The sequence below is a fragment of the Cuculus canorus genome, chromosome 17, assembly GCF_017976375.1.
Source record: "Cuculus canorus isolate bCucCan1 chromosome 17, bCucCan1.pri, whole genome shotgun sequence".
NCBI classification, from domain to species: domain Eukaryota; kingdom Metazoa; phylum Chordata; class Aves; order Cuculiformes; family Cuculidae; genus Cuculus; species Cuculus canorus.
In genome coordinates this window covers 15,494,062-15,522,043 of record NC_071417.1, presented here as the reverse complement: position 1 = coordinate 15,522,043, position 27,982 = coordinate 15,494,062, and the positions used below count along the sequence as shown (strand labels likewise).

The 27,982-nt window shown below is 42.2% G+C and overlaps 1 protein-coding gene across 2 annotated transcripts; it reads right to left on the bottom strand.

Moving 5' to 3' along the window:
- Positions 1 to 27,929, bottom strand: PPM1F (protein phosphatase, Mg2+/Mn2+ dependent 1F). 2 transcript variants are annotated; one of them, XM_054082198.1, is made up of 7 exons: positions 27,738 to 27,929; positions 16,424 to 16,557; positions 12,866 to 13,065; positions 12,070 to 12,258; positions 10,764 to 10,907; positions 9,805 to 9,898; positions 1 to 8,711 (listed from the first exon to the last, which is right to left on the bottom strand). In XM_054082198.1, exons 1-7 carry the CDS (start codon positions 27,905 to 27,907, stop codon positions 8,338 to 8,340), a joined length of 1,305 nt encoding a protein of 434 aa, XP_053938173.1. In that variant the 5' UTR covers positions 27,908 to 27,929; the 3' UTR covers positions 1 to 8,337. The 2 variants fall into 2 exon arrangements, with proteins under 2 accessions (XP_053938173.1, XP_053938174.1); XM_054082199.1 differs by having other exon boundaries at positions 16,424 to 16,554.
- Between the last annotated feature and the right edge of the window lie 53 nt (positions 27,930 to 27,982).

The following is a 27,982-nucleotide window of genomic DNA, read 5'->3' as shown; positions in this document are numbered from 1 at the left end:
TTCAAATCACTATACTTTATTAATACTTCAGAAACATCAGATCCTACAAATAGAGAGTTCTTATCCCCCCTGTTTCCAATCAGTGCTTTGAAACAACTTCTTGCAATATGCAAATAGATACATGAGGCACTGTGTGAATACAAAACTGACAATACAAAAACAATTAAACCTCATGCAATACATACATACATTATAGATATATATATAAAATATGGTAATGTAGCATAATACACACAAGCACTATTAGAAAAATCCGTGTAAATGAAATTAAACTCTGCATACCATTTAATGATCAACGACAACAGGTTTCTGACCTGTGCACAAAACCGGTCAGCTTAAGAGTTTTGAGATACCACAGAACTGGTTAAGTCATAGCTTATAAAACCTGCTGTACTGCAGCTTTTCTGCTCAGGGTCACAAGTGCAGATTAGCATACAAAATAAATAAGGACTACGATTCTACAACACTAGGATAACTGCTCCTATTTCAAAGTCACTGGCCCTCTTACTTTCATTCAAGGTTCATTAGCCAACCCAGTGGCAAGAAATGTGCCTAAAGCAACAGTTTTGCTCTTGTACTATTTTAATACTGATACAAACATCTATTTTTTAAGTCAGCAGGAGTAGTTAAAGAGGTCTAACTTACCACTAAATATGCACAGGACTGGAGTTATAATACAGAGCAGACACCAAGGAATTACACTGGCTGAGAGGCTAGCAAGCCACTGGGTATGCTGTGGTTATGGGGTACGCTGCAGTTACTGACCTGCCTGTTTGGTCAGCTGGGGCAAGAAAAAGAGAGAACTGAAGAGGTGCAGGCTGCTAGAAAGCTTTTTTTCCCTCCACTCTAAACAGCACAAATGTTTGAAAACACAGACAATCTGCAGGAGCAAGGAAATAGAGACAAGAATATTTCTGAAGTCCTGTATTCAGGATGAGAGCTATTGTTACCTAAAATGAAATAAGGTATTCCTGTGGAATAACAGGCAAATAACAGATTTTTTTCTTACATATTCAATACTGGTCAATGCCAAAGACACAACAGTTGTTGCAGTCTCTTTTCTTCCTAGTTGACATGGTACTTTCTACTTCCTGATCCTGCAGGCCTCTAAAGAGCAGACCACACTCACTATGAACACAGATGAAATTAAAATTTAAAGCGGCAACAAAACCGACTTAACAGCAATGGAGTTTACAGCATTGGGGGGGGGGGGGGAGCTTACAATGTAAAAGGACATAAAAGATGGAAGAAAAAGAAAACTGGGAAGAGAATAAGAAGGATACAGAGCAGGACTGACTTTCGGGAGAGGAAGTTAAAAGCACTTAAAGTTAAAACTATACTAGCCTTTTTTATTTTTGACAGTATAAAGTCTTAACCCCCAACAAAACAAACATCTTGCTATTATTAAACACGCTGAAAGAAAGGGGGGGGGGCGGGAAAAAAGCAAGCAGCATTAATCATCCAGCATGAAGCAGAATGCCTGTCAAAAAAGTCAGAAAGGGCAACATAAAAAAAGGAAATCACAGCATTTAATTACCCTCGGAAAGTCCCACAGGTTCTCTCTAGTTTCCTACTTACTCTTAATCCTTAGACATCCAGAAGAAACAATCATTCCTTAGATAAAAGGATTGATACCTCCTGCAGGGAGTGGTGGCCACACCTTCCAGCTCCTTTTGCCAACATGACAAACCTGCCACATGCTTAGTGTATCGCTACATAGATCATGGAACGGTTTGGGTTGAAAGGGACCTTAAAGATCACCCAGTTCCACTCCCCCTGCCATGGGCAGAGACACCTTCCACTGGATTAGGTTGCTCAAAGCCCCATCCAACCTGGCCTTGAACACCTGCAAGAAGTGGTCTGCTATATCAGGAAAGACTGATTAAATTCTCATGCATGGGCATCCAGAACCATTTAATCATTAAGTTCAGTACTTGCTATGTAAACGTCTCCTAGAAATTAGTAATCGCGCTTAATGGTTGAGAGAAAATGCAATGATCACAATCTGACGAGTCACAAAGCCCAGATACGTTCAGCTCCAGACTAAAAAGCATATATCAACAACAAGACATGAAACCCTGACTGAGAGGAGTTTGTTAACAAAACAAAACAGACATTACAAAGCAGCCAAATTCATTTGCTTAAAACAGTGGTTTTAAGCTGACAGTGCTCTGCCAACTCTTCTAGGCTGCTTTTTTTTTATTTTTATTCCATTGTTTGCATTCCAAGAAGCTTGAAAACATTTCTTTCCCTGTTGATTTTGTCCTCTTCTGTTTGACAAAAGCTGCATCTTGCTAAATTTTCCAGGCTGCCAACACAGCTGTCTTGCATTTATTTTTGTGTGCAGCAGCAGCAGGCAGGGCTCGGAGAACACTGAACTAGGACCATGGAATAGCTTGTGGGAAGACCTGCAAGTTCAGCTCTGTTGGGTCACACAAAAACAGAGGTTTCACTGATTCTCTGAGAGATTTTAGCTTCCTGTTCTGCTCAGAGATGAGGATATCACAGGAGCCCACCACTTCATTTTAAGAAGCATCTGTGACATAGAGGTGTTAGGGTCCAGTCACTCCCTTGTTTTTCCATTTAATTACTTTTCAGCTGACATGACTGATACCAACAGAAAGAACTTTCATTAAAGTAAGATCCAAGAAACGTGTTAAAACCAACAAAAACATATGCAGAAAGTGGTTGGCTTAGCTCTTAGACCTGTCAGTGCTGCAAAACAAATACTCAGCAGGGGTGACTGTTATACTGGCTCTATTTAGGGAAGTAGAGAGGCCTGGCCTCTTGGGTTTGGTGCCATCAGTTAAAGGTTATGAGAGCTCGGCAGAAAACCCCTTGCATTTGAATAGTTGTGTTGGAAAACAACCGGACCTGCTATAAACGTGTTTAGAGATAATAACATAGTGTAGATTGGGAAGTTTTGCACTCATTTAAGAGCTCATTTTTCTCTCTCCAACCCTTCCTGAATGACATTTTGTCCAACGGTTGTTTGCTCCTCAAAAGGGAGAAGGGGCTATTACTTCCTTGTAGGATTTTGTCTGACAGCACAGGCCCAGTTGTAAAAGGGACCATTGTGGGACCAAGCAGGGAAATTTAGCTGAGGCTTATGTAGAGCTAAATTATATATGAATCATCTGCAATCTGCTGTGTCATGGCTAACAGCCCCCCACCTTCTCCCTAAAACATCTGCTTGATACTTCAGTATTACGAGAACTGAAATAGACGACGTCTCATGCTGTGTACTGGGTACCTGCATCCATGAGAATACCAGTAATTTAACCAGCAGTCTCACTTAAAGAGTGGAGCTGCAATCTTAATTCAGACTTTGAGCAGCTAAGCCAATTGTCTACGGCTTGTACAGATTGAGGGTACTTGCTGGTTACCTTTTGTACAGCGCCATTTAGAAATACCTGGATTCCTCAGCCACTTGTTTTGGAAGCACTTTTTTTAGTTTTTGTTAGTTTTTAAAGGATTGCCTAGGAAGGAAGTTTCAATCCCAAATCCCAAAGAGCTGCCCTAAACTATCAACTGAAATTAGGTTTTCCAGTGCAGACAGCCAACTTCTCTCCAGTATTCAGAAAGCAAGAGAAGCACTCTTCCCAACACCCAGCAAAAAATGGAAATTTTAGTGCCTTTGCATGACAGCAAGCTAATAGCACTGGAAATGCTTTTAAGAAGAGCAGTATCTCATCTGACTTTGAATTCAGATAAGTGTCTATTAAATGCTATTAAAGTCACTGTGATTAACATGATTCAGCTGCCAGCTCTGCTGTAACCACTTTGAGCCCAATTACTCATCTTAGGAGAGCTCACAAGCCATACCGATTCATTAACACACTCGATGGCATTTACCCATGGCACCAGTTGCACAGTGACCAGTGACTGCACATAGGGAGCATTCCCTCATAGCGTTACTGTACGCATCAGGATGTCTAGAAAAATCCTTTTAGTAGCATTAGCATCCAACACGGTGTTGAGGGGTCACAGTAAGTCACCTCAGATGCTTTTGCTGCGATTCCTTCCTTGGCTGTTTGAAGACAGTTACCACATCTGAGTGTTGCCTTTTCAATGTGTGTGTTTCTAATTCTTTCAAACACTGGTATTCCACTCTAAAGCACTGACATTTGTGGCTCTTTTTTCCAGCCCACTTCCTTTTTAAAATAGGCATTAATAATACTTGAATGCATTCCTGTCTTTCTCTTTCACTCCTCTATCACTCAGAGGGTGGATTTTATTTAATCTCCCTCCGTTCTAAAATTTGTCCTGCATTTCTGTACTCTCAAAAAACACCCCAAACCAAACCCCCAACAAATGTAATCTGTAGAATTGTGATCTTGTCTATATCAGACCCAGAAGACTTCACTGTTTTAGGTGTGTTCCTTTGCTGTAGAGGGTGGGGTAGGGAAGGGAAAGAAAGGTAGAATTACCCATAAGCAAAAAGGTGTTGGATACCCACTAAGCAAAACGACAAAAGCAGCTTTCAATGAAGCTCAACACAGGAATTCAAGTGTGCTGTTTTAAAAATGCAAACTCCTTTAACGAATAACTCTTCTGATGCTGGGTGCTAACTTGCAGCAGCAGGCATTCATTTGGAGAGTAAAATATGAAAATGCTTTCATTTTTCATTGAACATTTGTATTGAAATGTAGCTAATATCTACGGCTTCAAAGATGATGGCTAGACTCAAGAATCGGTTTTGTTGAAGGCTTAACAGAAAGACAACAAGGAAACAGGCAAATTTGTCTGACATTGGTGGACAAGTGTGAATATATTGCACGTGACACTGGGAAGGCCCAGCGAGCCAAGATCAGTCTCTCACCAAGACAGAATTATTACTTATTATTTTTTAAACAAAGGAGGGAAGAAAAACCGAATAGAACAGCCAACAACAGAAATCCAAAATGCTTTAAGAGGAAAGAAGAACAGCTCATGCAAAGCATAAACTCAAAACTCCACCACTGTATTTTGGACTATTTAGTTCAATTTCATAGCCTTCTGCTAGAGCTTCTTCCTCTCTCTCCTCACCACACACACTGCTGACACTGCTTGTAATAGCATGCATTGTAGCTTGTCGCTTCTAAGAGTGACAGCAAAGTCACAAGTGAAGAAAAAAAAATGGGAGGTTGCTTTGCCATCCTAAGGACAAGGCCATCCTGATCACCATTTTCAATGTATTTTTAAAAGTGCACTTCCAAAATCCATACTTGCATTCTACTTTCATTACCGATTTAATATCGAAGCTGAAATGTTGGGTTTTCTAGTTCAAAAAAAGTAGAGTTTCAAGAATAGGCAAAACCTCTCCAAAACCAGTGTGCCCCAAACAGTATGTGAAATTTTACTGTACACAACACAGCAAGATTCACTTATTCCAACAACGGGACACAAACTGCCATTTTTTACCCACTTACAACCCCTATAGACCTGACTAGACGTTTCACAGCTAGCAAGAAGTCTCTCAAAATTAAAGAACTATTTTGCACCCCCTCTGAAAGCTGTGAGTTCCTGAAGACTATTTCTAGCCACTTATATTTCAAAGACATGAGACACTAGGTCATGCAGAATGACATCTATGTAAGGGAACAGCTTCTCAAAAAGCAGAATTTATTCCCTACAGCATAGCTTGAGAAGTGCTTTTTTTTTATTACCACAGGCAGCCTTCTACAGGCCCATCTCACTTAACTCCCATTAAAAAAAAAAAAATGTATCAAATTTGAAACAAATAAGGATATTCTCACATAGCTGTAAATATCTACAGAAAGACTTAAGACTTTGATTCCTCCGTCATGCAGATCTGCCTCAGCAGGGCTGAAATAACAGGATCATTACCAAGAATCTGGCTTGCTCTATTCCTTCCACATTTCAGGAAAACAAGCAAATTTCAGAAACTAAACCATACTATGATTTTACCAACATTTCACACCTCCCTTTGTGAATACAATAGCTTCCCCCTTACCCTGATAAACCTCCGAGAGCAGTGAAATAAAATTGTGCGATTCTTAGTATATTAATAATGAGAACTGTTTCCAAGATACAAAGAGGCACTAGTGGTCATCAGAATTTAGCATGTCACTGAATATCTGGATTTGAAATCAAAGAGATGGGAGATAGCAAATCCAAAAATTAACACCTATCCTACCGGGTTGCCATCACAAAAGCCTTCCCTATGTCTTTTAGGACGGTCAGCATGGGATGGAAAAGTGCTTGCAACCTTCTCAGAGGAAAAGCTCCTATTGTTGTATAGCAAAACACGGAAGTTGCTGCCTGAGTTGCTATGGCATTGACATAGTAGCTCACTGAGGAGTTTATACATTAAACCGTATGATCATCCACAGTAATCAACAAAAATCTCAACTTGTTCGGGTAAGTGCCTTGCCCCACACCAGGTGACAATTCAGAGACTCTACAGACAAACAGTGCTACTCCAGTCTTCCTTTTATCCATCTCAATTCTTCCACAAAATTTTCCTTCCCAAGCAACACTAATGTTCAACACATTTAGTCAGCAGGACTGACATATTGCAATGCCATGTGCTTCTAAATTAGGCATACAATCTTGCTGCCAGATGTAAAGCACTCCTTGTTTAGATACAGAAATTACCAACGCATTTCCCACTGAGCCTTCAGATCTTGCAGAGTCCTGCTAGCCAGGCTAGCGAGGCGAGAGCAAACACAATCAGAGGCTCCATCACATGAGGGCTGTAACAGCCACACGACATACACATTCACAGAATCATAGAATCACCAGGTTGGAAAGGACCCACTGGATCATCGAGTCCAACTGTTCCTAACACTCCCTTAAACCATGTTCCTAAGCACTTCATCAACCCGTTCCTTAAACACCTTCGTTACAACTCTTCCATCCTCACCTTAGCTTCACATCTCCTTAGAAAGTTATTTAGACCCAAAAAGTTCATGTAGCATGGCCAAATTAACCATCTATTAATAAAAAGCCGTTACGGAACCACTTATAGCTCGTGTTAGTAAATTTTATTGTGAAAGTCAGAACTGTATTTATTTTTAAAATGAAAGTCATGGTGACTCGGATAGTTACTTTACCATTTACTAACCAGAGCATTTTGCGTGGGGGCAGGGGGTCACAGGTAAGATTGTGAAGCTTTTAGTACAAGCCACACGATTTGGCAACAATTAAAGAAATATTTTCTTGAAACCTAGTTCCCACTACAATCACTCACAAAAATGAAACAGTTAAGTGCATCAAACATTAGTATAAAAGAAACTAAAAAGTCACATTTTAAAAACACTATAAACTGGCTCACCAGAATATGATAGGAAGCCAGCGATCCTCGGGCAAAATATTTAAGGCACTTGAGGGCAGTCAGTTTTTAAAACCAGATAATAAGGACACAGCCATTTTAAAAATCTAATTTAAATAAAAACCACAGCAAAATAAAGCAACACTGCAAAACTCCACCTGTAAAGTTCAGTAAATAAACAAATAAACATTTAGAATAAAAATAAAATTCTCATTTGTATAGTACACAAGAAACGTGGCAGAAGCAGAGCATATTTAACTGCTAGAGCATACGTACTGTAAAAATCTCTTTCAAATACAACAATAGAGGTGCTTTCATTTCAGGTTGCCAAACAGCCAACAGACCGTGTGTTAGGGAGAAATAATCGAGTGCAGTTAAATACTGGGTTCCAGTTTACAAACCAGAGCATACCAGAAAGCAGCTGATGTTTATCACTTTGCCTGTCATATTTCTAGTTAGCTTTCTAGGTCTCCTTCTGGAGCATTCAGCCCACATCATCCTTGTAATATCATCTTTGGTACAAAACAAAAGCAACTTAACACAGCACAACTGTGTCACCCAGTTTCTCACACACCGAGTTGTTCCTACAAGGCCACACACCATGCTTTGCTGTGATGGTGACAGCTTCTCTCCTCCGAATCTCCAAAGCCAGAAACACCACAGTTAAATACAACACACAGCATTCTTTTTAAGCACTGATTTAGATTTTCACTCAGAATTCACAAATGGGTATTCTCACCCATTAGCTTATACGTGTTATGGTTTCTTAACACTTCTAGGGCAGAGGGACATGACCAGCAGCCCTGAGACGCACTTCAGAAGCCTCCTCCCAGACACAAAATAGCTGTACAGATCACCACACCTGCTCAGTGTTCTTTGACAGGAGAGGGAAGGAAAAGACAAACAGGAACTCAGCAAAAGAAGTCTTGCCTTTCTGTTAAATGTTTGTCCATCTGTCATATTTTTTCCGCATGCGTTTTCCTCTTGCTTTAGAGGCTTCTTCAGTGGAAAGCAGTTTCTTACGTGAACTTACTTGAATGCTCTGGATTAAGCAGATTCTGTCACTGTGTGGCTTCTGCCTCACAACTGAGGAAATTAAACGTCGAGCTTCGAGCATCGTCACCAGCCCCAAGTCTCTTAGTGTCTCTGAGACAGTCTGCCAAGATGTCCCGAGGATCCCTCAAGAACACCACTAGAACAGTGATGTTATCGCTGGATCCATTTTCCTTCGCAGCAGCCACCAGTCTTTCCGCCGCTTTAAGCCCCTCTCCCTGGGTTTGCATTAAATGATCTAGGACCAAGTCTACAACCTCATATGGCTTGACAGCATCAAAGAATCCATCGCAGGCTAGGAGCAAGTAATCTTCAGAACCAGTCAGATCAAAGGAATCTCCATCAGCATCACCAGAGATGTAGGGTTTCTGACATATGTCACCTAAGACAAACAATCAAAACAAAGGCTTTTATTTTTTCCTCAAATGCTAACAGTTACTTCTTCTCTGATTTTACCCTCCTCAAGGACAGCCAGATTGTATTCCAGAGGTACCTGATGCCAGCAAGAGCAGTGAAAAGCTATAGCATAGGCATAGAAGGCCTTAATTTCTTTGAAAACATCTGGAAGCTACCTAAATCCAGTGGGGTTCTAAGGAGTTTCTCTAATTTGTGCTTTCCAGGGAAACTGAGGAAGTTATTCTGAAGCTTTCTCTCTGAAATATATTTGTCCAAGGAGATAGTCAGGCCTTCATTTTGCAAGTGCTGCCTCTTGTACAGCCTTCAGAGTGCTATACAGCACAATGCCATAACAATCTGCTCATTGGGATTAGTTCAGCAGTTTCATAAAGACATACTTATTGAACACGGGTTGCTATTGATCCAAACAGTATTAAGCAAATTTATACTAATTTGCTTCTACTCACACATTACAGTTAGGTACTGTACTTGCCCAGGATTTCTTCTCTTCTTTCCCTAACTGGTGAGTAGCAAAGTAAGCTCATTTAATAAGATCCCAGAATACTACAATTAAAATGCCTTGAATTGCTGCATGTGTGTGATATAAAGGAGGATGACTTGAATTGCAGTCAGGAGACAGATATATTAATATTAGAGGGGACAGAAAAAATACAAAGCAGACTTTCAGACACACAAAGAAAGCTAGATGAACATTTATTACTTCCTTCACTTCCACAAATGAAATACTCTACATTTGTTAAGCTACTGTAGAACACCACAGTGTCATAGACATTTACAAGAAGCAAAAGACTTGGAACTACAGAAGAATTAGGACTGTTGGGGCCAGTACATTAAAATAAAACAATATTCTATGCTTACCATAAAACCGGTAAGAAGATATAGCAGCAAGCTATGCAAGTTATATAGCTGCAAGGTAGCCTGATGCAAAGACAGTAAGAGTGGATTACTATTTGGTCAATGATGGGCAAAGCACCGTTTACATTAAACATACAGTCTTGGGTTGTGGTGTTTTAATCAAACTGAATCTGAACTACCCTAATTCTGATGATTTATCTTACCAATTGCTCTGGAAATAGCCAAGGTACCGTTAACGCGCCAGCAGTCCATATAGGTTACGCAACCACCCAGGGTCTCAATACGTGCTCTCTCATCCTGAAAAACATCAGAATACCATTTTCATACTGAAAGCCAGCAGACCTTGTTGTTATCCAATCAAAGAGGGGAAATAAAAGGCAAAACCCAAACCCAAGAGCTACTTCAGCTTCTATATTAATACTATGAATATAGTGGACACACACTTTGGGATCTAGCTTGGAAAGATGCACCTAAGACCACTGGAAACAACCCACCTTTTTACCTACCACACCATGGCTTGCCCACAAAAAAGAAGAATTCTTAGTTTTTGTATCATGTTCTTCACCACACAGATGAGTGCCCTGCCTGCAACTTCTTCCCATCCCATGCAGCTATTAGGTAAATATATAAATATTTGGAATAAAATACAAGATAACTAGACTATGTAACAATAGCATTTGCATCGATTGTCCTTTAACTACTTAAGATATTACAAATATTCATGCTATGAAGGTAAAAGTTCATGCAATGCTATCTAAACTCACTTAATCCCCACCAAATTTCATGTAATAAAATACCTGGTTATTTAAAATACATACAAAATGCAATATACTTTAAACCAGTAAGGCTACTAGATTATCATTACCTTTTGAATTACAGTACTCCATATTATGAAAGACTTGCATTATACTAAAATTTTAAATAGCTATTAATCTCAAATCAGTAAGTTAATTTGTAACTGGTAGTTTTAAATTCACATACATGAAATCCTGTGAAAGTCTTTAATTACTACAGACTTTGAAAAGACAGTGAGCGGGAACTGAAGTCAGGACTAGCAGTACCGTCAGCACTTCCAAAAGGCCACAGCTGTAGGGATGACCTTTTCAAGACAGAGAAGCAATTCTGACAACACACACAAGAGAAAAAAACAAGTCAGACTTACTTCTCTTTCTGGTTTGTGAGGTTCCATTAACGTCACGGCTTTTCCTTGCTGTACAAGCATTACCTGTGAGTCCCCTAGCCAGGCTATGTGTAGCTTGTTCCCTACAATCAATGCAGATACGCCCGTGGTACCACTCCGCAGCTTCTGCAGGATAAAGCAGGTACGGTAGGTGAGCATGCAACAAGCCCAACCAGGTTATGTTACACTACTGTAAATCTAGGTTTAATCACACCTAAGTGCAGCACAGCAGACCTGCCAATCACAACTCGGGTACCTGAAAAAAGGTACAAGACATTAGACAGATTTGAAACAAACTGTTCACATATTCTAACACGCAAATAGCTAATACTGTCTCTGTTATATGCTCCCTTCTCTGCTATTAAATGCAAAACTGATCGGAGACTAAGACTTACCAGAGACACACAGAAAGAAAGCGGATCTGACTTGCAGTAGTACAAGCATTTCACCAATGCACACAGGTCTCCTCAGACCCTTTCACATTCCCCACTCTACCACTAGCGACTACAACCACCTTGCTCCACATACATGCCCTTATCCTTGGGTATTTCAGTAGGGATGTCAACAAAGGATGGAACGTAACTGTCCCAAGTTCCCTGCAAAGATTAGTGTGAGTCAGACCTCCTGAAGATGCTGGTCCCTCTTTTGTACCTCTTTGACAGACACAAAATTGTTAACAATGAATACTTCCATATTCAGTTACTGTTGTAAAAAAAGAGTTCTCATTAAAATGTATTGTAAAAAAAACATCTTCCCATTATATAGACTTGAAGAAAGAATGATCATCATACCAACTTGACTCAAAGCTGATCAATAAGCTTCAAGAACTGAGGAGTCTGATTTAAATCACAGAATACTTCTTTTCGCCTTACAACCATTTGTGACATTAATGGTGGGACAATGAAGAGGAATACAGTAACTGTATTATCAGGAAGAGACAAACCTCTTTTAAAGGTAAGAAGTAGGACAACAGAACATCTAGAGGCTGCCTATTTTCAGCACAGAGGCATCAGTCTTCTCTTAAATAACTGGTATGTCAGGATCATTTAAACCACTTAGCACTTCTTCTCAATCACTCATCTTGAACCTGTAAGCACTGTCATTTTGTTTTTCCTCAAAAAAAAAATTTTGATCAAAGAAAACCTTTACACATATCATAATTTCCTAATGAAGTCAGTGATTCAAAGAAACTCTACTGTCAGAATTTTCTGGATAATACCGTCAGTCCAGCAGTTCTCACTGTTATTTTGTTATTTAAATATAATGGAATTAATCTCTACCCACTCACCTCTCTTTTGGCTTTGAAAAGAAACATTTCATCTGTCTCCTGGAAAGAGCATTTCAAGGCCTCAGCTGGATTCTTAACAATCTCTTTGTGTAACCCAACACTGACATGCAAATGGGTTGCTGAATAATTGGCAGCATCCACTCCACCATGGCCATCAAATACCGCAAAGTAAGCACGATCAACGTCATCCTTTTGCAGGGAAGAAGAGAAAGACATGTCAGTGTTCAAAAACAAAATGGCTCACAGACTGGTACCAGCAAGCAAAAATTCTTTATTCTGGGCTTCCTTCCATACAATTGTGCATAGGTAAAGGCAATTTAACATAGTTTACCTACGTTAAAAATGGAGAAAATCAGTACTTCACAGGGGAATTCTTTTCTTTGTTTGCTGTTAATCATTTCATATCCTTGAAAATAACCTAGAATTGAAACCCCAGGCAGTTGGTTATGTAGTTCCATTGCAGCTTTATTAATTCGCACTTGTCCTTGTTCAACTGCTGTTCTCCCCACCTCTTATCATCTTGGTCCCAAGAACACCAACTCGAGTAACATAGCACCAGGTGAACTTGTGTCTCCCTGTATGACTTATGACATGAAACCCAGGGTCACAAGATACTTCATTATCAGTGCAGGAGTTAGCCCCTAGCAATCCCAGCCAGTAATTCCTTGCGCCAGCACAGATGCGATAGATAACTTGCAGCAGCAAATTCTTACCATTTTGCAGATCACTGATCACTCTGTTCACGGGAATACTGAAAACCTAAACAAGTGTCCTTCCCAGTTTTGCCCAGACTTACTGATAAACCAAATAGCTGATTGAATTCCGGGAGCAGAACGTGGCGGTCCTCCATTTTCCGTCGAGTGTTACGGATGGCATGGACAGAAATAAGCAGGAACCGCTTCAGTGGTCTCAGTGGCGGCAACTGCTTTTGCCACTCAGAACAGATATCCCAAAGCTTGTTAAAGAAGCAGCGCTGCAACGACTCTCCATCCAGCACTGACAGCACAAAGACAAAACAATACACTTTGTCTTAGCCCATCTTTTGGCCCGTCTTTCCTTCAAGTTTCTTTTCTTAGAACTACATACACACAAGCAGCGCTCAGCCTTTACAGACTCAGCAAGAATTAAAATGGGCTCCCGAGAATAACATGGAGAGAAAGTTGCAATGTAAAACAGTACAACATAAAGGATAACAGCAGCTTCTTTACCTACTAGATCTCTTTCAAAACAGAGGCGTATCAAGTAGGTGATTACATTACAAAAATCAGAACAAACACCCAAAACCTCATCTGGCATATTAGCCGTAAGTGTTATTGCCAAATGTGCAAAACGCACAAGACATAGTGGTAGGTGTGCATCCCCATCCATCCACCCCTAAATAAAAGAAAATAAACAAGCAGAAAACTGGTCAAAATAAAATATGACTGTTGTCCTGGACATAAGGGTTGAAAAAACATTACCCTGACTTTGGGTCAGGTTATGTCCTACTGAACCACTTTCACAGTAATGATAAGGAAGTCTGAGAGTGTTTTGCTGAGGTTAATAGCTCAACTTATACTTGAGCTGCAGAGATTAGCATTTTAAGCTGTTGTCTTATCTTTTCAAAACACACATGGTTGTAGGAGCTGGAGGGACAGAAGTACACTTCTGCCGCTTTCCTGCTGTCATTACAGAACAGAACTGTGAACACCCAGTGGACAGCGCGAAAAGCTCCAGCTAGACATTCAAATCCTTTCCTGCATAGGTCCCAAAGATCAATTAATCCAAACTTACAGTTCATCAGACTGAATGGTTGGGTGTTTGGCATCGTGCCTAGCTTTGCAGTGCAGTCTATCTCAGAATAGGTAATAACTTAAAGTTTTGTTATTTGAGTAAGAACCCTGCCTCAATGCTAAATCAAGGAACTTCAAAAAGCATTGAAAAGATCATCTATACTGCAAAAATCATTTGCTGGTCACTAACATGCTTCCTAAAGCCCTGCAGTGCACAAACTATCCTATTTTGATTTTATCCTGATTCCTGCTAACACAGCTAGCATATAACAAGGAACTCTGAGGAAGTTCTAAACTCGTGTTTCTCAAGCATTTCTTTTTCTCAGCAATATCAGACAATCTCTGGGCCTGGAGCTTAAATTTAAACATAGATCTTTGATTAGTAATCACTATTTATTAGCCAAAATTACTTTTGGTTTGCTTAATATGCAGGTGTGAATGGGCAAGACATTAAAGCTTTTGAATACTAAGTCATCCCATAGGCAAATATAATTAAATAGGACAGCATCTCAGGCAGCCTTGTCTACAGCGGTTAGTTTACATGTTCAAAACTGTCTGGACTAACACTGACCAGCAGACTTGGACACACATCACTGTTTAAACATTAAGCTTGTGAAACCCGACATAAGAGTTTAGTACCTCCACATCAGAAATTCTTCTGTAGTACACTGCATCACACAGCGCTACTCGCACAGGCACACAGACATATGTTGCTTTATAGAGTAACTTCTCTTTCATTCCAAGAACACTTTTTGCTGCACAGTTATTATTGCAACACAGGAAGAGAGAGTTCATCCTGTGCTGTAGCACATCTTTCTTCCTAGTTGTACAGTTAAAATGATGTAACAGCAGTTATAAGACAGGGAAAACAAGTACAGTCCAAAGGTGCAGAGAAATTCATGCCTCTAAAGTAGATTTTCCTTGCTGATAGTAGGCAGTGCAGGTACCTGAATAGTAAGCCCATAATGTTTGATAGGGAAACAGTGAATTGTAATTTGATCTAAATGACAATGGTGACACAAGAACAAACCTATAAAATGGACAAGAATATATAAGATGGAAATTAGAGAAGGTTTCAACCATCAGAATACGGAAGGTTCTAAGGTGTTTGTCAACAAGGAGTAGCGAGAGAGAAGGGAAACTTAACTAATTCAAGATGGAACTCATCCAAGGATTCTCTGACTTTGCCTGCTCTGTCTTAAAAGTGGACTCCCATGCCTGCATCTTTTACGTCCTTTAGAGTAAAACAGCAGCATGAATTATTGCGCAAGTTTCACCAGCATGATGTAAATGTACAGGATTCCAGAGACATGAGATGCTTGTGACCAACGTCCCTGCCCTATCAAGTACTTCATTACTCACTGTTTCTAAACATTAGTTTTCTAGCCTTCACTAACTGAAGGTCCGTGCGATTGTTCCCAGACCAACAGATACAACAGAATATGGAGGCGGAAATCAGGCACTCTCACCTGGGTGGCAGGTTTGCTTATGTCCCTCATCTGCGGCTCACATTGCCTTGAAGTGTTGTATCTTGTCCATTACCAGAGCTCTGCTTGGAGACACATCCTCTGGGGCACACTTAACTACCTTTCAAGTCATCCCAGGGACATAAATGAGGAGTAGCCTCCCTTACAGGATAGACTCGTTTGCCTAAGACACCTCACTCCTCCGTATTAATCTTTGATTCTGCCTGCATCCTGCTCCATTTAAGTTACTGGCATTGGGACTGAAGGTTAATATTGCCTCTAATGTTAAACACTTCAGTGTCTAAATGCAGTAGGACCATCCGTTACATGAGGGTCAATCTCTGTACTCGGTCACTAAGTTTTGTTGTCTCCCCAACTCACTCAGGGGAAAATGCAGGTTTCCAGCAGAAGACAAACACATCATGTTCTTCATCCCTCAGCATCCCAAGGAGGAGGGAAGGGAGAGAAGAAATAGTCAATGAAGACAGAGACTATTGAGAAAGTTACCAGGAGAAACGTCTGGAGTTTCAAGATGTTCAGTTTGTGGAGGGATCACAGGTCCCAAAATCTGGTTCCCGAGAACAGACAAAAGCAAGATGGGTTATATGGATGAATTTAAGGTGTCAGCATGGCTGCACAGTAGCAACTGTGATAGGGCCAATGTCAAACCATAGGAGTAATTAGCTGAGGCCAGTCTATACCAAAAAGAAAAAGGCACTTCAATTAAATAAGAGGCTACCAACCTAAGACAGGAACTAAATCAGTTCAATTTAACTGAAATTACCCAATGAGGAAAAGAAAAGTTCTTAACTAATTCAATTCAGGAAGCACAGTGGACAGAGTCATTAGTTTTTCTAGTGAAGAGAAACTCTCTTCCCTTTCCAGAAAGCCAACCCACACAATCGGTCCAGAGGTCCAGACATCACGTTTGTATGTTGCCCACAAAACTAGCATAGCTACCTTTCATCCCACAGATACCGAGCGGGAGCAAATACAATTCTGTTCACTGCTGCTTGCCAGACAGCCTAACCAAATATTCTGGGAAACATTTCAAAACACTGAACTCTTCCAACAGAGAGCCACTGGGAAAACCAAAGAAGGAAAAAGTATACTTACAGGTGAACCTTTCCTGATCTCCTTCTACCTCCGTTTCCACACTTTGCTGCTTAAATTCAGTCAAGTCTGTTTGGAGAACTTCATCAACTGCAGCATGGATCAACGATGCTGCAAGAAGTGGTGAAACACCTCTGCTGGTAAGAGAGGGATGGGAAAGCAAAATAGACCATATTAGTCTAAACTGATCTACAGCCTCACTGTTTATAACTGATGACCTCAGAATTAGCATTACACATAATCAATAATTCCAACTGCGTTAATAAACCAGTAGAAGAAATCCCATGTTCAATATTTATTCATACAAATCTTCAGTAAGATCCTCAGACAACTGCTTTCTCGTGAATGCAAAGAGGCAGAAGCGTATGAATCATGTTTTCAAACTTGCCTAACACTTCCGTCACAGATGGTACCTCCTTCTCTTGAGCTCCTCTGATGAGAACTGCTACCTTCAATTCTAGTCTGTAAATGCAAAAATTTTGTTTCTACTCACTACACAACATTTCCTGCTTGCAGTCAACCATCTCACCACAGACAGCATCAGGATCTCTGCTTTATGGTACACACAAGCCTCCAAAAAGATTACTTAAGACTCTAGTTTCTGTCCCTCCACAAGAAAGGCCATGCTCAGTACCAACATACTACCCTTTAATACTCAGTTTCTCCTGACTGGAAGTTCCCAAAAGAAATCACCCAGGAAGAAGGTGCTAAGAGTTAGTACTGGAGACCGAGCCAAGAAAAGACTCCAAGACTTGTGATTCAGCTGAAGCTTTCAGGCAAGCATCTAGAACACAATAATGCTACATGATCGACACACCCTCTCCTTTTGACTCAATGCTTTATGCAAGCTAGGTGCTTTATAAGAAGCATGTACTTGCCATATTGATTTTGAATCTGTAAATAAATAAGCCCCATCCAACTTTAAAATGGGTCTACTAGAAAAGAAGTGTTATATTCACTATATTCCCATGGCAGGCACTGACAACTCCAGCACATAACACACATTCCAGACATTTTCTACAAGCACAATAAAGAACAAGCACAGACATCCATAAAAAGGATTTTAGCTGCCGTTCATGGAGGATTTGATACCGACAAAGTATCAAATTGTTCAACCAAAGCAAATAATAAATTAAGGCACCTGCTGCAAGTCAAGGACACCACTTTGTTTTGCCATGAAAAATTTAGAAAAGTCCTGCATAAAACCATTGGCTGCAGAGTAAGAAATGGTGGAAGCAACTGGTCTCTGCAGAGATTCAACAGAAATGACTGGTCCTGTGCCTAGAGAAGGGCAGGGAAGGAAAGACCAGGAGGTTTTACACCCCAGGGCAACAAGCTGAAATGTATTTTGCCATTTTGTTTCTGAAAGAGAGGCCTTGTCATATCCTCACAGCCATGTGCGAGTACCTCCTGTAGCAGCAAACAGAAAGCATTGTGTTAGTCAGCAGGCTGCGAACAGAAGCGTGTTTTATGCTACGCATTCTGTAGCTATGATGGCCTACTTTAATGAGTCATTTTGGTACTTCAAATAGATAGCAACGTGTCTGCAGCCCTTTCAGTGCTAGCTGCAGCCAGATCACACCAAGGGAAGCCAGAAATGGGCTTTTTATTTCCTTTATAAGGCTAAAATGTTTAGGGGAGTCAGTTCCTCTCCTACCAAAGTCAAAAGTAACAATACCTGCTTATGATCACTCTGACACTAACAGACAACCTTTTAAAAGGTCAGGCAAGAAATACATCTGAAAAGGATATGGCAAACCTTCCCAAAAAGTCCTGCTTCCCATTTGTGTTTGTATAGGTGGAAAAGAAAGGAATATTAAAACACAAACAACACAAAAAACATCAGATGTGCAGCTGGTGCTGCTGAAAGTCAGAAGCTTTAGCTAAAGGAGGTTTCAGTTCCAAGAGGAGAGACAAAAGATATTAGGTGAAACTGCTATGCATTTAAATGCACAGTGAGAGCCACAGCTTCAGTCACCTTCAGATTTTATCTGCTATGCTGGAGGAGAAATCCAAATCTAGCCTAGGTTTCCAGCTCAGCATCAGAAGTGGGCTTAATGCTTTGATTTTAAACTTCATAGATTTCTGCTTTCCAGAGCCCTGACTTGCTGAACTGGGGCCCTAAAAATCAGCTTAAACAAAAGGCAACGTACTAAATGCCTTAATTCACCAGTTCAGTATAAACCTCTGCTTACAGGATGCCTGTAACAAAGAAAATGCTTATGAGTTACTATGTCACATCCTTCAGCTTCTCCAGCTGCCACCCATTTCCTAGGAAGGAAATTCAGACATTCCTCAGAACCGATACAACTCATTCAGCCTTGCTTCCTATGCATTTCCTCCACTTCCACTCCCACAGTTTCGCAAATCTATACAAAGAAATTGGTTGCTTATCAGGATTTTACTTGCTATGCAGCCAGCAACAACACTGAGCAGTTGATTCTGACATATTGACAAAAGATAAAATAAAAAGATCCAATCTATTTAGTTCAAACTCAGCTCCAAACAGAACGTATTTGTCATTTACAAGTTCTCAATACTAGTATTGCTACTGATAATCCTGATTTTTACTCAAGCTCCAGCAAATGGAGCTCCACGGCAGTGACATTTGCCATTCAGTTTAGATGTTTACTGGTTCTAATTTCATCCTCTAAATCAGTCTTCAAGGGTTAACATAACATATAACTGGAGAAAGAACTACTTCTTTAGTTGAGATCCACAAGGTCTCACTGGGCTAGAGAGTATCAGGAAGAAGGCACAGTACCTATGGCAACCAGTGTAAAAGTAGAAGCCCACCACAACAGGCTTCAAACCTTCTCCCTAAGCAAAAAGGAACATCACATCTTGTCAAAACCATCCTTTCAAAGCAACCCAAGACACCTTGCTGACAGGCTGAACCAAGCAGACTTCAGTCTTCATGAATCAGAAGAAATGCTGTAGCTGTTCCCTACGTGGGAAAACAACTCTGTTGGGAAGAGGAGGGAAGCTGGTGGGGTACGTGACATAGAAAGGACGCTACCTTGTCTTCAGCGAGTCTGAAAAGAACCAGGTGTCACCCCCATTTCTATGACAAATGCAACACTAAATACCTAGACACAGCCTACATGGGCTAGTAGTAAATAGAATAAGAACTTCTTTGCTATGGGCTATTTCTTTGCTAACAAAGAGGGTGTGTGTCGAACACAAAATACTAAAAAATAATTAAGGCACATTGTAACAGTGCAGATGAGGCACTTTAGGTTCACCACCAGCTGAAGTCCTATAGCCAGTGCCTGGATCATGGAGTTTATATCCTCTAGCCACTAGCCTCATTTTAAAAACTGGAGTATAGATAAAATCTGCAAGTTAAAGAGTAAAGTAACAAAGACGACAGATTTACATGCCATCCTTTCTCCTTGAAGATTCTGGACAACCGGACACAGACAGCATTGTAAAGCAGCTGTGCAAGGCTTCTCCTGATATTCATATCTGTGGGCCAAAATAAAGTTACACACCAAAGAAGAAAGCAATTATGATATTTGGCATGAATTACAGAACAGAACTTACTTCTCCCCTTGTTCACCTTGTTTCTCCTCTGTGATACAATTCAGTTCTCCATTTTCTTTAAATTTAAAAGACCCGTTGCTATGCCACCACAGCTACAGTGTATTCATCTATGTCAGATCCATCCTAACTGTTACTGTTCCCTTACATTATGGCCTTCAGAAAGAAAAGAGAGAATACACACAAGTTCCCTCAGGACGCAGACACCCTAGTAAGAGCACTTCTTATTTGGGTCATTAAATCCTCAGACCTCTTGCAGAGAGTGGTCTTCTGAGAGAAGTCAACAGTTCAAGGGTGCCCCTACCTCTGTTCCACTCTCATTTCAGAGGGTGTATGAAGAAGTCCCTAGTAACAGGTTCATAGGTACGGGCAGAGCATCCAAGCTCTGGCCACCACATAGCGCCCACAGCCTCAGCCATAATACGCTTTTTCCAAAGGCTTGGAACCAGATGACAGACTTTCTGCTGAGCTCTGTGCCCACAGCTTTCAGAAGCTTTGGAAAAGCAGAGGAGTACAGCAGACAGCAAACTCCAAACAGCTGCTGCACAGCAACTTGGAGCAGAGAGAAGTAAGCTCTGTGTGAACTGGCAGAGAACGGTACAAACCTCCCTAGGACACCCCAAACACCCAGTGTTTACACAAAGTCTTCTGAATTTTTATTTACTTTTTTTTGGAAGGAAAATAATTCACACCCCGCTGCCCCAAACAGACACATTTTCCCACAGTACTGTCAGGAAACCTGTTTATATGAAGAGAACCACAAGAGATTGCTAACCGTATCAGCCACATTGCTTGTCATCTTTCAAATGGGAAAAAACCCCACACAGTTACACGATGTTTTTTTCTCAGTATTATTACCAAAGTCACGGCAACAAGGCAGCAGTGGTATCGCAGGCCAGAGCACAGCCGTGCAATCCTCTTTTCCTTTCAAAGTGCACATATTTATATAGATGCATATGCTGAAGAATGATCAGGTGCCCTATCTGCTCTCAAAAGCTTCCAGCTTGTCAGCTGCAGTTGATTTCTGTTGAGGGAAGATGTGTTTTGCACTCATTCGTTGCACAGGCTCTGTCCCACCATAAGATCACATTCAGTACAGTTTTGCCCATAGAGCAAAGTTGGTCACTGCGGACTCCGTACCCATTTTGAACATGTTACAGCTACAGCAACAGCGTTTTTAGTGCAGATCTGCAGATCACAGAATCACCAGGTTGGAAGGGACCCACTGGATCATCGAGTCCAACCATTCCTAACACTCCCTAAACCATGCCCCTCAGCACCTCATCCACCAGTCCCTTAAACACCTCCACGGAAGGTGACACAACCACCTCCCTGAGCAGCCTATTCCAGTGCCCAATGACCCTTTCCGTGAAAAATTTTTTCCTGATGTCCAGCCTGAACCTCCCCTGGCAGAGCTTGAGGCCATTCTCCCTTGCCCTGTCCCCTGTCACTTGGGAGAAAAGGCCAGCTCCCTCCTCTCCACAACCTCCTTTCAGGTAGTTGTAGGGAGAATAAGGTCTCCCCTTAGCCTCCTCTTCTCCAGGCTGAACAACCCCAGCTCTCTCAGCCGCTCCTCGTAAGACTTGTTCTCCAGCCCCCTCACCAGCTTCGTTGCTCTCCTCTGGACACGCTGGCAGTTCTCCACTAAGTGAAAGATCCTCTCATATTGCTAAAATAGTGGCAGGTCACAAGGTCCCTCATAAACAAAAGCTGCTTGTATTCAGTATTTTCTCCCCAATCTGCTACTTTTATTTCCACCTTTTTATTCTTATAATCAACTACAGAATGTTTTGACTCAAGCGGCTCTAAACATTTACCACAATAGCACCCAGAGTTCCAGGTGATGGTGGCTGGAAAAGTACAAATATATATCTGTCAAGGACAGAACACCTGACACCCTACAACACACAGGAAGGTGTTTTTGGTGTTAGTGACGCCAGATGAACAAGATGGAATTAAACAATAGATAAACAATGCCACATATGGAATATCAAACTTTTATGGTTCCATCTTTATATGCAGCAGTTTCTTCCATATTTCCTTCTGAAATTACCAGAAGCAGCAGCTTTAGAATCCAGAACCCATCTGTTGAAGCCCTTCAGTCATCATCAAACAGTTTGTACAGAAAACGTGCAATGGAGAGTCACCTGCTACTTCCATTTCATTTGCAGCAGGAAAGAAAGCCACACAGCGCAGGGGAGGCTTAATTCCACAAAAGCCACTTTTCAGTTAAGCCCTAATCCTGTTGTTTCAAAACTGAGTATTTCTTATCTTGATGCCCAATGCAAGCACCTTTCTAGGCATTTCACACAGATCACAAGAGCAAAATATGCAAGTCCTAGAGAAAGACAATTTCACTTTTCCAAGCAGAACCAAAGCAACAGATTCAATGACCAGCAAGCCAGCCCTAAAAGTTACCTCATCAGAGATTTCATCTTTTTTTCAGCAGTTCATCATTTTTTTTTCTCTCCTGTATTGTAAGTTTCCCCACACACACATTTTCTTGCTAAAGGCAAAGTGATTCCATCCCAGAATTGCTATTGTATCTTGTAACAGAGAAAATTCCCTGGCAGCTTTAAATTAAGAAATGTATTCTGAAAAGCAATTTATTGATCACAAAATTAACAGCTTGTTCAGCCTCTCTGTACGGCTGGAGGCAGGCCAGAACTGCCAAAGACTTTACTGCCCAGACATGTGCAGTGTGAGCACTGCATTCTTTCTCTCCAGCTGTGGATCATTCTGCCACCAGCTTAAGAGTGGTAGTCGACAAACAGGCACAACAGAACACAAGCTGGTCTTGTCCATCTAAAACCACCAGAGCGGTTTGTAAACCATTTGCTAAATTAACTAGTAAACAGCAGAAGTGTCACTTCACCTGGTGCATTAACTTCATCAAGGCTTCCAATTCTAACATCATTAATCATAAACCAGTGAGAACAAGGGTGTTCCTGAAAGAGTGGGCTTGTGCTGCCAATCCCACACTTGCTTTCACTACCATGCGCTGCTGGTCCCATGAAAACTAGAAAGTCCGTTTGCAGACAATCACAAAGGAAATTCACTTTCTTGTCTGAAGTGAATGGATCGCTCATCCTGTAAGCATGTTCCTACCAAGTGCATTAGTGCATTACAGTAACATACACCAAACGGTACAAACTAGGAACAAAGCAGTAAGTTTTAGGTCATGGTAGGCAGACCATTAGTAGTTTTCACAGTGGAAGGGACTAAAGGGAGTCCTAAGAAGAGACTGGGCAAACCAGAGGCAAGATAAGATTTTTTTCTTTCTTTCCCCTCTTCACACTAATTTCACATGAAAATATCAAACATAAGAATTGCTGAATTAAATAATCAAAAGGCAGGGAAATATCGAAAATAGAGATGCCAGGGCCACACCTTGTGTACAAGCATTAGAGTGTAAAACACAAAGACACAAAACAGGATGCTGAGGCAACGAAGCCAATCATTTGGGAAGGGGCAAGAGAGGAAGCCGCAGTCTCCCAGCTGTTACTGTAGTAAAATCTCCTCAAACAGGAAGGCTGCTGGAATTTCACATTGTTCTTTGGCTATGCCACAGGATGGCCACACAAGTTTCAGCTCCCATTGAGGGAAAGGAGAAATTTATGTATCTGTATCTCCTGTTCTTCAAGTCAGTTTTATAAAATGCCAAGGGGATTTCTAAAGTTTTGGAAGTCACTAATGGACTCTTCATTCATGTTGACCCATTTCCATATTGGCAGAACACACTGCTCTTACCCAGAAGCGTAGGTTAATTCTGCAAAACAAGTTTACTTAAGCCTGCCCAACTCTTCAGAATGTTATTACGTATTTAGCTTCATACAAGGCAGGGAGGGCCACTGATTTAAATGAATTATTCAAAATAGAAATGTCTGCAAAGCTTCACCAGATTAGTGATTTAAGTCCTGCCAGGAAGCAAAAGCAGTTGGCCAGCCTAGCTGGGGTTTGGCTATGCTAGCTGCTTCAGCAGAGATTGTTAAAATAATTTGTTTTAGATTAGTAAAGACAGCCAAGGAGGTTAGGCTGAGACATCCAATTGCTTCCATGTATGAGATGTGCATAGGCTTAAGAGAAGCAGCAGCATTCCAAAACTCCCCATTGGATCTAACAAACCTTATTCCTTACACCATTTTCTTCTCAACAGCAATCCTGATTGCTGGTGGAGGAAGAATGTTTCTCCCTGCAAAGGCTCAAAGGTTCATGCCTCCAAGCAACTGGAAAGATAAGCTTAATATCACCATGTGTTGTCTCATGAGCCAAGGATATTGCTGGACCTTTACTGGCTTGGGGCTCTTGAGGCATGACCCATACATCTCTGTGGGTGTGAATGAAATAGCCAGCAAGGCAGAAATGAGAAGCACAACTGCAGGTCCAACTCAATTCCCAATAACACTGATCTATACAGAAACCCTTCATCATTAGTAATCATTGTGTAAAATACATTCTGTGTTGCTGGAGTGTTAGAGAAGTCTCAGACCAAGGAAGTGCAAAACAAGCATCGATGCCAGAAATCAGCAAGGTGCATCCAAGAACTTCTTCACAGTGTTAAACCCAGTTATATTAACACAGTAATATTTGAATGTGCATATTTTCCACTGAGCTGCTGTCTGTGCGTTAGGATGCTAGCATGCTAGCCTGCAACAGCAAATCACTGCATCTGAGCTGCAGTGACCTCTTGCAAACTCGCTCCTCCTCTGGCTTCATTTCTGCATCTTCAACAACTTTTACACAAACATTTAAATGCTTTGTCTCGTTCCCCCCTCTTATTTTTCCTTTTCTTAAAGCCTTCAGCATCCTTCATTTTCCAGTTTCCTTACATTCCCTGATCTATTTTATAGCGGATGTGGGGGATTCAGATAAATTGAAAAGTTTATTTAACCTTCCAAACTGCATTTTGAGTTGAGCTGCAGTAGCAAACCTGGGACAGTGGAAGAGAAAGCGTGATGTTCGGCAATTCCTCACATAATCGGAGACTTTAGTTTTGGTCCTTAAGTACATGGATTATGAGAATAGGGCCTGCACTTTCAAAATATCAGATTCTTGCCTTGACCTTGGGCTCTACCGGTCCTCCACATGCAAGAACAAAGCCTACACAACAGGAAACTGCAGCCTTTTTGTGATTTCAGAATGGTTTCTCTTTGTCACAGGAGTCCAAAACCAAGCTCTCAGTTTTCTGGGAACCCTGCACTTGACACTTCAGGTACGCTACACTACACACAAGCACACAGCTTCACGCATGACTGCTTCACTGTTTTGCCTGCAAGCAGCCACAAGAATTTGTAAAAACACCTTCCTCATCTGTTTTCCAAGTACATTTTGTAAGAAGAAACATAAATAAGTAGATTGCAGCACCTTTATTCTGCTTTACTTGCTTTAGCTATCTTTCCCTCCCTTTATTTTCTTTTCATTTCTTGCCAGCTGGGGACTTGAAGAGCTCCACAAAGCAGGCTGTCTCATCAGAACTGGCTGCAGGGCAGGTATGTGAAAAACGCAACTCCGACAGGGCAGGCTCCTTTCTGTGTAAACACCAGAACTGACAGGTGAGAGAAAAGCATTGCAAAAGCCTCAGTCTCTCTTTGCTTCCCCTTCTTAATGTGCCTACTAGAGAACAACAGAATGTTATCAGATATGAAATTCAGAAATGGTGCTTTAAAAATCAATACAGATGAAGAACCTATCCTGTACCTCTACCTTCCTCTCAAAGGAAGCCTGGTACACATGGCAGATGGGTTGCAAGACAGTAAGTATGTATTTAATACTGGCATTCCTCTGTTCTTTAAAGCGCTCATCCAGAACCACTGTTGCTTCAAAAAGTTCAAAGATTTAGTGCAGGTGACAAATTTACAGTCTCTTTTAGGAATGCAACAGCTGTGTTTTGTTCAAAAGCAATTTAGTCAAAGCACAACTAAGTAATACAATGATCAGCTGGGTCTTTTTCAATTAAAAACCTCTTTTTTTGTATGCATTTCTCATCTTCAGGTTCAGGCACACCACTTAACTGAATGATGAAGTACAGGAGCACCTATAAATATAAAGCACAGAACTAATTTTTAAGGCAATTAATACCTAAAAAGTCACCTATACACTTTCAATAACAACAACAATTCAGTGTACATAAACTCACTAGATGGTACCTAGAGAGACAAGGAATTCAAACCCCATTTTCTATCTCTTTATCACATTCCTCTAGTAACCAGGTAACATTCAGCACATAGCTACACAGAACCAGTCTCCTCTGCCTGCCTGTCCTCATTGATTATCCCCACTGCCACAGCACAAAATCAGCTCACTGCTCAGGTATTTTCAGACTATCCACAATCCCTGTTTTTGCCTCTTCCAATAACAAACACCCAAAGAAAGCAGATCGTGGCAGGAACTCCATAAAACCTAGAACAGGCAGGCCCTACAGCCACAGCGGTCCAGGGAGCGGGCACAACGAGCGTCAGTGCAAGACATCCCAACCTTAGTGAAGCACTAACTTGCCAGAACAAGTCAGTCGCATCCAAACTTTCAGCAGAGTTAAAGAGGAAGCCTGAACTGATAAGGATGAAGGTTGCAAGAAACCTGAAACCAGGGGATGACAGAAACATCACTGAAAGAAGAGCTGTGGTTTCCAGCATGTTGTAACCACCCTTGCGAAGGTCTGAGAAAAGATGAGCTTATGAGAGCCATGCAGGCACATTCTGCTCACCAGGGCAGCTCCAGAGCGCTGGAAAAATTGACAAAGAGGAGAGGAATGCTTTTCTAGTTGGCTTGGTTCTTACACCTGACAGCCACGCAAGGCAGAAGGCAGTTCACCACCTCCCTCCCCAAGCAGATCTGAACAGCTGCCCTTAGGGACCTGAATTCACACTACTGGCACTTCACCAAAGGAATCGCCCTATTGCACCAATTTCAGGAGTGCGATTCAATCTCTCTTGCGCCACGAGCGGGAGCTAAATATTTTTGAGGGCACACAGACATCACTGCGGAGGTACAGACCCCAGTGTTACTGACAACCTATCTGCCAGGAGAATATACTCCAAAAAAAACTTAAGAACGGATAGATAGATAGATAGATAGATAGACAGACAGACAGATAGATATCAGCTGGAATTCCTGGGGAGGCACAGAGTGGGGTTTCCACTCTGCTCCCCTCAGTGCCCTGCACAAAGGGCACCGCATCACCCAGGTCTGCTCAGTGTCCCCGGTGCGGGGGGGGGGAAAGGCACCAAACCCCAGCTCCCTTCAGTGCCCCCCTTCCCTCTCAGCCTCCTCTCCCTTCAGCAGCCCCGGGAGGAGGGGGCACCGGTCTCCTCATTGCTCCTGGCCCAGGGGGGCACTGCACGACATTCCCCCACTCTCCACGGCACTCCCCTCTCCTTTCACCCCCACCTCCTCTCAGATCCCCCTTTCTCAGCCCTCACCCTCAACCCCCCCCTTGCTCCCCTCAGACCCCCTTCCCCCTCAGTCCCCCCCACTCCCCTCAGTGCCCTCAGCTCAGCCTTCCCTCTTTCCCTCTCAGCTCCTCCCTCCCCTCAGCCCCCTGCTCCCCTCTCACCCCTCCCTTCCTCTCCTCTTAGCAACCCCTCCTCTTTCTTCAGCCCCCCTCCTCCCCTCTCAGCCCCCCATCAGATCCCCCACCCTGCTCCCCCCCATCGCCCTCCGCGTGGGTGAGGGGGCATCAATTCCCCTCCGGCTCCCCTCATCGCCCCTGGCGCAGAGGGCACCGCACGACACCCCCCATTCCCCCACACTTCCCTCATCTGCACCACACTCTCACCGGGCGCCCAGCAGGCCCCCCGCCAGCTCGGCCATCGCCCCCAGCACCTCTGCCCTGCTGAGGGCGCCGCCGCCCGCGCCGCCCCAGGGCAGCGGCTCCGCGGGGCCCAGCGGGGCCGGGAAGGCCCCGAGGAACGAGCCGAGCGCTGCTGCCTCCGCCTCCAGCGCCATGGCGGGAGCGGGCCGAGCGGCGGGCGCGGCGCCTTTAACGAGAGCGGGGGCGGGGCGGGCACCGCCCAGGGACGG

Bases quoted from the DNA above. Each gene is read 5' to 3' on its own strand.
- PPM1F (XM_054082198.1), bottom strand. From the start codon at position 27,907: ATGGCGCTGGAGGCGGAGGCAGCAGCGCTCGGCTCGTTCCTCGGGGCC. The intron at 13,066-16,423 runs GTAAGTATACTT...TTGTGCTGTCAG, and splicing joins AGATCAGGAAAGGTTCACCT to TGCTGGATGGAGAGTCGTTG. The intron at 9,899-10,763 runs GTAAGTCTGACT...GATGTTTTTCAG, and splicing joins CTCACAAACCAGAAAGAGAA to GATGAGAGAGCACGTATTGA.